This window comes from Echiichthys vipera (genome assembly GCF_963691815.1).
Source record: "Echiichthys vipera genome assembly, chromosome: 6".
In the NCBI taxonomy this organism is placed as follows: domain Eukaryota; kingdom Metazoa; phylum Chordata; class Actinopteri; order Perciformes; family Trachinidae; genus Echiichthys; species Echiichthys vipera.
In genome coordinates, this window is record NC_139831.1 from 16,876,835 (window position 1) to 16,889,114 (window position 12,280).

Here is a 12,280-nt window from a genome sequence, read left to right on the forward strand (position 1 = left end):
ACATACTTTTAAAGTATAACTGCGTCCCCTTTTAATGAATTTAGGGCATGCTCTTATAGTTTTGTTTTTCTTAATTTTGTCCCTTCTAAAACTCCTTTTTCAGCTCAACAAAGAAATGCTGTGATCACTTAGAACTTTTCCAAACCCTGACAAAACCAGCTTTTCACACAGTTATCAATGAAATGACAAAAAAGGCTCCCATCCCTTTGCTTTGAAAAAGATGACATATAAATACCGTAGTGCCCGAATGTCAGGGGAAAACATCAAAGCTGATTGGTGGGTTGTTTCTAAAAGAGTCAGATGTGCTTAATGTTTTTACATGCTCATCCCATTATTATTGTGATGCTAGATTAGTCCTGTTTATAGATTGGGCAAGTCAACAACATATCCTGTTCACTGTCACTGAAGTCCTTGATGAGGAACTGATTAAGATACGTACCCAGCGTATAAAAACATCTTTCGGGATGCGGAGACATTTATACTCCCTATCCCATTTGCTGGTGGGTTTCATGCTCTATGAGTTTCTCTTTCATCCTATGTGGAACGTCAGATGTAAATTGGATTTACGAATGCCCCCAAGAGAACACAACAAAAATGTGAATTGTTGTGTGATGGAAATGCTACTATTTTGCACCTTGCACAGTGGGACAGCCCTGGCAGATATCATCTCGCAGGCTGATATGCTTTATGATCATGGTCTATTTTTCAGGCAGAGTGACAGAGTTTTTCTCTGGAGTCGCTCAAGTGAAACTGAAGTTCTCATGCACAAGTTCAGTTACAGACACATAGCTCATTAAGAAACAGTCTATCACACCCCACTGCTTACTTTCAAACATCATCCGCACACTTCCCCATCTCCATTCTCTCTCTCTTGTCTCCAACACACACACACACACGCGCGCACACACACACACACAAATTTTAATCTCGTTTCATCATTCTTGTTTTCCTTCTCCCTCCTTTTCCTTTTATCGTCTGCATTTGCAATGTGGGGGGTGTACGAGTAAATTTACCGCTGGGACACATGTATTTTGATCTTTATTATTCCAAATTGGATCCTCTACAGCTGTTCTTGTCCTTTATCTTCTAGATCCCCCCCTCCCCCCGCCAGAATACCTGAGTGAAGTGGGCTTGCATTGGATCCTTTCAACTAAGAGAGTGGTGAGCTTAAGCTGCTATAGCAACACAATGATAATAAACAGTGGTTAAAAATGATACACAAACATAAATGGCATCTGTTTTTCTACATCTAATTTTGAGGTATGTATGCTGATTTGAAAGGAAACAAGCAATGCTCAATATAACACATGATATCTTACATTACAACCATGTAATCTATTACTTTTTTATTTTTTTTATCTTTTTATCGCTAACATACATTAGTCAGACCTGAAGTCAACTCCCTTCACACAGTAAGAGAAACAAAAGTCTTCGTGGACCAAACTGTGAATCATTTTTCATTGCTTTCACACAAAATGCTTCCAATTACCACTTTCTCCAAAATCCATCAACTCTCTCCCCATTCACACTCCACCACCTGAAAAACAAATCATATTTACAGCACATTTTTCAAATGCCAACACACAGTTTTCAAAACAGATTCAAAATTGTGTGAATTTCTGCAGTAACCATATGGATATATACAGAAAAATTTTGGCAGAATACTTACAAAATGAAATACCAATCATACCAAAAACAACTGATTGCAATTTCAGCTGAAAGAGAAAACATAAGATGTGATGTTGATGCAAGATTTTGGCCAAATGCAGAAGAGAGGGAGGACCGGAACCCTCACAGTAATTGACAGTATGAGTGATATGTATGTATGTATGTTTATATATATATACATATACATACTGTTGTGGGAATTTTGGATATTTGTAATTCATAATCATAGTTTTGTCAGGTCAGACGCAGTTCAGTGTCTCCTCTGTCTAACCGTCTTAATGGATAATGCAAATAACTAACTCATGATGATATATTGGCACATTTGTGCATCTGTACCCCGTGTTAGAGACCTTGTGATGAGAGAGGTTCAGAATGTTCAGAATTGTAATGTCAAAGGCATGTTTTTGTTTGGTCTAAAGACGTCACCCAACCAAGGCTTAGCGCGTCCTGTCTCTTCCTCTAAAAGACTGGGCACGATTTGGCTCGGTGTCATTCCTGCTAGACTCTAACTTGTGAGGATGTAGGGGTGAACGTATTTTTGTCTGCAGAAGAAAATGCTTTGGCAAAATAAACCACGGAGAAAAAGCCGATGCTTTTTGTTGATCTTTATTGAAGAATCCATTTCCACAACAATACATACTTATACTGTATATACAATGAAATGTTTTGGTGGTTAGATTACCAGTTTGGCCCAGATGCATGTTGGTAATGCAGACTATATAAAGAGTTTTGAAATGGTGGCTTTGGTACTGACCGATTGGTTGTAATTTAAAGCTTACACTGTGAATAGATCACTGTGCGAAATAATGTTGTCTTGATCCATATCAGGTTGCAAGCTCTTTTTTTATAGCTCTTCCTCAAAATATATGTACATCCGTATTTTCAGTACTTTAGATAAAACAGAATTTAAGATCCATTTACTGTAAACATTATACTTTGAAGCCTTGTGTTTCAGGTGTTTGATTCTATTGATTTAAAAAACTCAACCAGTGTTTTAAGTAAGACCCAAGGCTATCTTGTTACATCTCACCAGACCCTTGAAGTCAGTGTATGGGTGTTTGTCCACATTGAAGAGTCTCTCCGGAGCTAAAAGTCAAACATGTGAAAGGAGATTTGAAAATAAGCCACTTGGCAGCAGTTGACGGACAAATGCTTATCTTATATCCAAGTGCCCCAACTATATCCAGATTTACTGTAAATCCCAGGGTAGCCATTTAACACAGGCTACATGACTAATAACATACTGCATATAAATGTCTTGTAAGAGCCTCTAAATGTCAAAATCAAGTGTCTCATAATTATTCAGCTCATAAGCTGCTTATTGGACTTTCCAATTTCACCACTCACACAGTACTTCACAGTATACGATGGCACAGTGAGAGACATGTTTAAGAGTCTTTTTTAAATTCTGCATTATGCATACCTTCACTTCTATACAGTAGCTTTAGGATGTTTATATCAGTGTTGTATATTACAAGGACACAAATTAAGTTTGTTCAAACAATGAAGATGTATGGCAATAACAACAAACTCTTCAATGCAATAATTAAATCTCCATTCGGGGTTATGAGCTGCCAGACTTTTACTCACATGCCATGACCTTCCTTAAGTGCAGATAAATTCAATACTTAAAGCATGCAAAAATAAAACATCTCCATCAGATGCAGTTGTAAATATAAGCACAACTCAATAAAGCACAACTATAATAATATAAATATATCATTCTTGGATCACAATCTGCTTCAGGTTTTAAGATGTATGCAGTCTTGGCTACAGTAAATACACTAAATGTTTTGTTTAATAGCCTTGAAGCACTTGATCTCAACTTGTCACATCACATAAAAGACTGAATAGAAGAGATTAACTACAGCAGAACAGAAAAATATCACCACTGTGCCAATAAACTAATAAACTTGGAACTAAGTGTTAATTATTAATAAGATACATGACAACAGACTGTAAAACACAGTGTTAATGTCCAGCATCTAATGAATAGTTCGTCCATATATATGAATATTTCCACATGCATCGATTAACTCTGAATAAGCTGCTACTCTAAGAACAACTACTTTTATATTATGATCATATTAGTTGAAAGTTAAAATAGACTGATGTGTTATAGTTGTTTTTCATCTTAGCAGCTATAGGGATAAAAACTCCACCCGCAGTGTTTAGTGGTATCATTAAACCTCACAATCTGCTTTGTGTTTCCAAAACATCAGCAAGGCATGTTCGTGTGATGAGCATTCTCCACCCAGTTTATGCTCAGAACTTAACACAGTGTGTACAAACATTTAACAAAAGCAGTATTTCACAAGTATATGTTTTGAAGGTCACTTAACCAGACCTCCACAATTTTGCACTGCAGGAAACACAACTGCAAACTAGTGTGTAACTTCTTTGTTTTTAATCTGTTTCATTTTTAATGAGCTCTGATTCTGGCCCAAGAACAGGAAATTAAAAGAAAAATTGCAGTAGGCCTTTAACCTTTATGGTTTAGTTTCCCTGGAGGGAAAAAGCCCGGTGCTCAAACAACACTGAACCTTGGGTGACAGAACAATTCAGACTCATTAAAATAGATATGATATAGATATATGAGTATAATACAGTGTTGGCAAAAAGGGCACTGAGTTTTGCAACTTAGCAGGTCGAGATGAATACAGAATTGCAAAAGGAAAACTACAGGCTTTCTTTTGACTACTGTTCCAAACTAGATTAATACGAGTAATACTTCCCAAAAGTGCAAGCAGTACAAAAGAGAATTGTGATGTCAGCCAGAATAGTTAGAATGGGATTTTATGTGAAACTGAGGGAGATAAGGAGCTGTACCAAACTGCTGGCTTCCTCTGTGCCAAAACAAGTCAATAAAGCAGGCTTGAACTGAAGCACACATAAAGGAGAGTGATGCCACTAGACAGCCACCACAGACACTAACACTAGCGCCAAAGCTTTATTGAACAGCATGACCCAATCTCCTCGCTGAAACGCACATCCAGATGCAAAGAGAGGGAGAGAGAGAGAGAGAGAGAGAGAGAGAGAGAGAGAGAGAGTGAGAGAGAGAGAGAGAGAGAGAGAGAGAGAGAGAGAGGGGGGGGGGGGGAGAAAAGAGCGATAAGAGTGTTGCTAAAGCGAAGAAAACACAGAGAGCATAAGAAGGGAGTTGTAGATTAAATATTTAAACATATTGTACCCCCCACCACTCATCCAAAAAACGAGCCCTAGTTATATGGCCCATTTATAAATTGTGTTTTCATTAAAAAAAGAAAGAAGAAAAGAAAAAAAGAGCGTTTAATGTGGCTTGGCTGCCTCTGTCCATGGTGCTGAACCCGTCCGCCGTGGGAACCTAAACTGGAGACGCTGTGTCGTAATTTTGGTGGACACGAGCTTGAACATGAGAGGCGCGTGACTAAAAGGAAATGTGTGTTTGTTACAGCCCAGAACAGCGCTGTGACAAGGCTCCCAAATCCTGTTCGCGCTCCGGTGTGAACATAAAACAATCCCCCTGCTGAAAATCAATGACACGGTGAGTGCGTATTAGAGAGAGAGAGAGAGAGAGAGAGAGAGAGAGAGAGAGAGAGAGAGAGAGAGAGAGAGAGAGAGAGAGAGAGAGAGAGAGAGAGAGAGAGAGAGAGCAGGCGGTGTCTAGTGACCAAAGAGGAGGAGAAAGCTCCTAGTCCGCCAGCTCCCTTCTTTTGCCGTCAATCCTACAAGCAGTCGGGTGCCACCGGAGTGCCCGGGGCAGTGGACTTATTTTTCCCCCTGGAATCGGACAAATTGGACACCAACGAACTATCCCAGGTAGGTGAAGCGCCGAGGCTGGTCGTTTTTTTTTTTTTTTTTTGTTAATCTAAGAAATATAAACTGGACATGAAAGTGAGTAGTTGTCGACTTTCATAGTGCTGTTTTTTGTATTGCCGCTGGACGGACGAGAAGGCAGACAGAGGCGAGACAAAGCTCCGTGGGGCGGCAATAGTGTTGACGCCGCTAATTGCTTTTTTTAAATCGGCGGAGGGGAAGCTCGCGGGCAAATCGTTTCGAGGTGCCCCATCTGCCGCGGTGACAACTCTCCAGTGTTTATAATCCGATTAGAGGAAGGGGTCAGCGATTTCATCTAATGAGCACCAAAAACAGCGGTCGCTTCAGATGCTTTTTTACGTTCCGTTGTGACATTCGGACCCTTTCCTGCGTCACAACACGAGAGTTCTGTGTTCTGTAAAGTGTTCTGTCTCACTTCATACTCTTCTAACACTTTGCTGCATCCTCCTCTTCCTCTCTATCGTTCTCTCTCTGACTCTATCTATCTATCTATCTATCTATCTATCTATCTGTGTTGTGTCCCTCTGTTTCTCTCTTATTCCCCTTCTCTCCCTCTCTGTTTATTTTCTATCTCTGTCTTTGCTTTCAGAAGATGTTCTTCTTTCTGCTACCTGTCGTGGCTCTCCTGCTGAGCAGAGAAACGGCGGCCTCCGGTAATAATAACGACAAATGGCTAAGCACCGTGGCTCAGTACAAGGACAGATCCTGGAACAGATTCAGAGATGTGAGTTTGAACTGAGAGACACAACATATAGCCAAAAGGGGCACCATAATTAGCAAGATTGTGTGTTTGTGTGTGTGTGTGTGTGTGTGTGAGAGAGAGAGAGAGTGAGAGAGAGAGAGAGAGTGTTATGCCCTTGATACACCCTGAGTACTTGAGCACTTGCCAGTAGGCATAATCCACCTTGTAGAAACTCAGCAGGTTCAGGTCCTGGTTAGTGGAAAGAGAAGCAGCCTCATGGACAGATAACATCACACTGCTTGCATATGATAGTAAAATACCTTTATAGCTATATATGATTGGACTGACTGAATGATTTCCCCAACTGAATGACTGTTTTTACATGGCAATGATGACATTAAGGAATGTCACAATTGAATTTTCAGTTATAACCGATGATTGATCATCTATTTTAGTCATAATCATAAAGTGAGTTGGTGCTGAACAGCTATTAGTCCAGTGGCATTTCATAACATACTGAACAACCTCTGCAGTAATCGTTTATCTGTGGTATTTTCACCTTTCCTTTGTGTATTTTAAGAGAAATAACATACAGTACACATGAGAGTCTACAGTCTACACAGGAGCTAGTGCACCCATATGTAGAGGCCTGTGTGTAGTTTGGATGTAAACCCATTACCGTGAATCATCGAGGCTTGTTTCATCAGTCTAAACTGGCTGGATGATATTGTTTGTTGAAGTGGGCCGTGTTAGCTCTTCAGTTAACTGTAGGCCATCTGATTCAAAGTGTTGTCGAGTCAATATAGACACATAGTGATGCAAAAACATTTGTGTGTCACTCTTGAATAAACTACCAGGATTGTCTGAGAATTGTTTTTTAAACCTTGGTTGCTATGGTTAAAGTGTCTATGAAATGCTCTGAGAAGTGGCGTTAAAGGGGAACAGGAGTTAAATTAAGAATTCCAATAATTTATTCTCATGGCCAAGGAAAGTTCAGTCAATATTTGTGAACATGAGCTTCTCTCTCTCAAAGCCAGCAAACAGAGAAGTCTCAAGCTTGTGATGTCATGAAGTCTAAAGTCCAGAGCTGCTCCATAGACAGTGAATGGTAGACTGGTTTTGTGTTTTCTTTCTGTAGCAGTTACACACTTCATACATGATCATACTAATATTTGGATTTGGGAGAGAGTTGTTCACGTTTAATAACTTCACTATTTTGGACCATAGTAATAACCTGTATGGATTTTGAAAATGGGCATAGTTCCCCTTTAAGAGACACTTAGTGAATACAGCAGGTGCTTCATACCAAAGGTGCTGACAGTCTCAGCATGATTCTCTGCAGTGCGCACCAACATGCAGGCCTAATTATTGTGAAAGAAGAACTAAAACACGCAAAACATGCAGTTTTGGGTTTAAATATTGAATCAGTGTAAACATTATACAGCTTCAACAAAGAGACGGAGGAGGATATAATGCTGCCAGACGGTACGTGCTTTTAACAGCCTTACAGCTACTTTGGGGAAATTAAAGGCGTTGCTTGTGTTTACACTCAATCCAGTCCACAGTCCCAGACTTGGAAACCCCCTGGGATAGACAACAAGGACAAGCTCATTCTTTTGACTTCCACAATCTTACTCTAAGATCCAGCTCTGGCCTCAACTGGAGAATAACAACAATGCTAGACAAACACATTCGTCGTTAGGCTGATGGTGACAGTAGTGTAACCACTGACTTTCCATTTTGACTCCCAACATGACCATGTCCTTTGCTGCATGTTCTCCAGAGATTTCAGTAGACAGCGGGCTAACTTTGGCCTTATTAGAGCTGGCCTTTCCCATACAGTACTGGATCGCCCATGAGAGAGCGTATATTAGTCATGTCTGTATACACTCAGCCGGGGTTCTTCTACCTGCAGTGTGTGTGTGTGAGAGAGAGAGAGAGAGAGAGAGAGAGAGAGAGAGAGAGAGAGAGAGAGAGAGAGAGAGAGAGCATGCTGCCCACTCTTTATTTCTCTCTGTGGTCTCCTGTGCAAGTGAAACTCATTAACAGGAAACTGTCAGCGGAGGACAGGAGCAGAGAAGAGGGAAGGAAAGGAGGGGAGAAGCGGTGCAATGGATAAAGGGGAAAGGCTGTGACATTTATGTTAAATATTTCAAACAACGCTACCGACCTGCTGCTGCGATTATGTGTGTGTCCGTGTGTATTGTTCGCCTGATCATATTGGCAATTAGTCTCCTGCAACATCGCTGTCTTTGGTTTTGTTTGTTTAATCTTTTCCTCCTCCACTGTCTTCTGTCTACCCTTTTCTCTCCTCCCATCTCTGGTGCTAAACCCTTTAATATATCAGACAGCAAGATTGGATTAGGAATGCGTGGCTGTGTTTGGGTACATTTAAAATTCCAAACAACCATTTGAATTTGATGATTGAGGAAAGCCTGATCTCAAAGAACCCATAATTTGCTAATTTTTTTTCTCATACTGTCCCTCTGAATATACCTGTATTCACCCCTCTGTCCGAGACACTCTGTTCTGGCGCCTGTCTCTTTAAGAAAGAACAGAAAATTGTCAGAAATTTGTGGTGAAATCATTGGTCGTCGATCGTGGTCTTAAATTGTACTGAGTGACATGTCCATGTCGGCATATTGACAGTGGTGAAGACAAAAAACAGACTGCATTCAAATTCTGAATATTTGTGAGCAAAACCTCACAGTGTGACGACCACATTTACAAAAGTGTATGACTTGAAATGACACAGAATACGCTGAGCTAGCATAGTATTTACGTTTGCCTTCAGTACATAATATAGAGATACGTTATTAACAGCAAGAAAAATTGAATATGGGTGTCCCAAAAAAATGTATACACACTTTTAATAATTGTTAAGAAGTGCGTTCTGGTCCAGACACTGCTGACGATGCAAAGCAATGGAATCGAACACATCACAAAACAATTCCCTTGGTATTTGTGTGCGTTCACGTTCAATGGCTGCTCTCAATTCAGCGACTGTTGCTCATAGCGTAGACTTTGTCTTTTACAGTAGGTATCCCCATAAATATATATATATATATATATATATATATATATATATATATATATGAAATTTACTTATCAGCTGCGTGTGTAAGTGTGTTTACATTTTTTGGGACACCCTGTATATGTATGAAAAATCAGAAATTCTTTATCCAATTTTCTAAATTCAAGTATCGAGTGAGCTCCATTAACTATGCTGATTTGATGTCATAATTGGCCACTATATTTAAATCCTTTACCGTCCTTGTAATGAAAGCACAGGATTGGTTATAACAATCTATCGTGTCCCAGTCAATCTCACCCCCCTCCTCTGAATTCTCATTGAGTCATGCACTCCACATTTTTCTTCCACTCTTCTCTCTTTCACTCATTTTCTTCCTCTGTCTCTGGACCTGTGAATGACCCTGTGCCTCCTCATCCATGGCCCTCTCTACCTCCCCCCTCCCTCTCCCTATCTATCCCCCTCTGCCCTAACCCATGACTCCTCCTCTCTGCTTTTCTCCCCTGCCTGCCATGTTTCACTCTGCATCCCTGATGAGCCACTTGCTCCCTCCTGCATAATGCATGAGCATCAATTTGTTGGCAGGGTAGCTGGTGCAATAGTTAAACAGTCAAAGTTCAGGTGGCCTAGCTTGGAAACATAAGGAAAATAGAATTTGATGTATTCTTTCGCTGAGGCACATTCCTAACAACTGGACTATTGGAAGATACGTGTTATGCAGACAGAGACGGTTTTTATTCTAGTACACTTCTACTGAGGGAGGACATGCTGTGCTCATTTCCATCACATTTTGTCAGTTTCAGTTTTTCCAATCAAAACAAAGCGAATATCTTTGTTACTTGCTTGTATACTTATTGCAGACGTGGATTTCATCTGGTTTGTAGAAAGAAAAGGACCGGTTTGTGGAATAAATGACAGTGTACTGGCTTTAGATTGAATTAGTCTGCTTTAGGCTCAGTTAGTCTAATTCTCACACATCTGCTACCGTTTTGTAATTGTCTGATTAGTTTTCTTGAGTCACTTGTCGAAGAGTCTCTTATCTTGTTTTCCTCGTGCAGTGCCTTTATTTCCAGTTTGCTACTGCAAATGGATGCATTGCAGCTTTATTCAGTTTGTTAGAGGATCTAAATGTTTTTGACAATTTACATATAATTCTCAAATTTTCTCCTCCGCCTTTGTTGCTCTTTTGCTAAATCACTTGTTGTAAATTATGACAACAGTACTTTCATTGTCCAAAGGTTGCTATCACAACTAAAATTCTCAGGGTTTTATGCAAATAAAGTTTATCTGTAGTGAATATACACACATTTGTATGCAGCGCTGGGTTCGGCTGTGTTTCTGTTTCAAGCAGGTTAACTTTGTTATAAGCCTGCAGCTGCCTCTTCTTGTTGGGCACATCAGAGTATTCTGGTAAGGACACAAGTGAATATCGGGGGTTCCTGCTGTAAGCGGCAGCAGTAAAACAAACTCTCTTATTAACTACTATAAATCTTATAACACCAGCATTCTGTGGTTGAGACTGTGGTGCGTGAATGTGTAACTACGGTGATTTCCACACTCTCTTCATGGTGCTGTAATGCATTTGTTCTCTCTAGCTCTCCTCAGAGAGATTTACAGTCAGTATTTTTATAAATTGAGTGAACCTGAGGTTTTTCTTCGACTGTTCTTACAGCAATATACCAAATTTTAGCTGATATTATAGTTATTCTAATTATTCACTATGTTTTCATCACTATTTCTTGATTGTGTGCCTAATTACTTCACCTTGTTCACCTTACGCTTCCAAACCACTGACCTCAATCTTCTATGGTCTCTGCGGTGAAAAGAGGAAATACTGATAATTTGGAAGTACTGGAGAGTTTATTGAAAGGTTGAGAATAGCATTTTTTTAAAAGCTCCTGGTGTAATTGCTTTTCATACAGTAGTGAAGTCTGTCAGCTAATACTGCATATATTGTGTTGGGTACTTTGTATTGAGGTAAAGGTACAGTATGCATTAAGGCCCCTACACATGCTACGCGGTAAAAACGCTTTGCGCCAGCTGTTCAATTCGTTTCCTATGGAGGAGGCGGTAGAGCCCAATGCGGTGGCAGCGCTCAATGTAGTGGCAGCGCCTAAGGTAGCAGCGCACACCTCTCAGATTTGCCTCTCTGCTGCTGTGCTCAAAGTTCAGTTGCGGCTGACCTTTCAAAAGCTCAGCCAATGAGATAGAAGCTTTGAGTGTGACATTTGCATTTCCTAGGAAACCAGAGAGTGACATCAAGCTGGACATGAGGAAAAACTTATTGTGTGTCCAAGGTTCCCGAACTATTTAACGTTACATTAAAGTCGTTTTACAATCTCAGAAGACAACGTGACACTTGGAGGTTTATAAGCAGTCACATCAGGTCTGTGAATAAGTAGTTTACGAGCTAATGGTTGTTTTAACACTTACGTTGAATTAGCCATTTACTGGGTCTCTGCGCCCAACCTTGCGTTTAGCCCAGCCCATCATGTGAAGGCCCCTTTAGTGTCTGTACATAATTAGTTTGATCTACGTTAAGAGTGTAAAGAGGACTGATCATCAGGGCTGCTGATGTCATGAGTCTGATCAAATATCTGAAATCTTGCGAGAGTAAGTATGTGGACACTGACACAAACGCTTTTTAGGTATCAGACAAGTTTGTCTGTTGTTCTGAAAGTACAGAAAGGTCAGATTCATAGACTGTTTACCCAGTCTATAATCAGATTTTTACAGATTTTAATCATAATTTTTCCCCAATACCTTGCATTGTAACTCCTCTTCTCTCCTCCCCTCTCTCTTCTCTCTCTCCGCAAACAGTGACAGAAAAGCTGTCATTGCCGTTCAAGCAGACCCTCTTTTATCCTCAGGAGGGAAAAGTTTCACTCTTCTGAATCTATTGTTTGTTTCTCCTTAAAGAGGCTTTTCTTGTCCTTGTCCTTGTTCTCCCTGCCTTCCTTTTCTCCTGTTTCCTACAAAATCAAATCCTGTCTTCCACGCTGCTTGCATGCTGTCATGTTCACAGAAATGCACTAAATCTTATTTGCGACGGACATTGGATGTGTGCTGCATATTTCTTCATA

At 40.2% G+C, this 12,280-nt stretch overlaps 1 protein-coding gene across 1 annotated transcript in view; it reads left to right on the top strand.

The window, feature by feature from the left end:
• The first annotated feature begins 5,377 nt into the window (after positions 1-5,377).
• spock1 (SPARC (osteonectin), cwcv and kazal like domains proteoglycan 1) overlaps positions 5,378-12,280 on the top strand; it is a 103,777-nt gene continuing 96,874 nt past the window's right edge. Inside the window, exons 1-2 of the mRNA XM_083914821.1 lie at positions 5,378-5,466; positions 6,074-6,208. Of these exons, the coding sequence (XP_083770947.1) occupies positions 6,077-6,208 (132 nt within the window). The 5' untranslated portion in view covers positions 5,378-5,466; positions 6,074-6,076. The remainder of the gene's footprint in view (positions 5,467-6,073; positions 6,209-12,280) is intronic.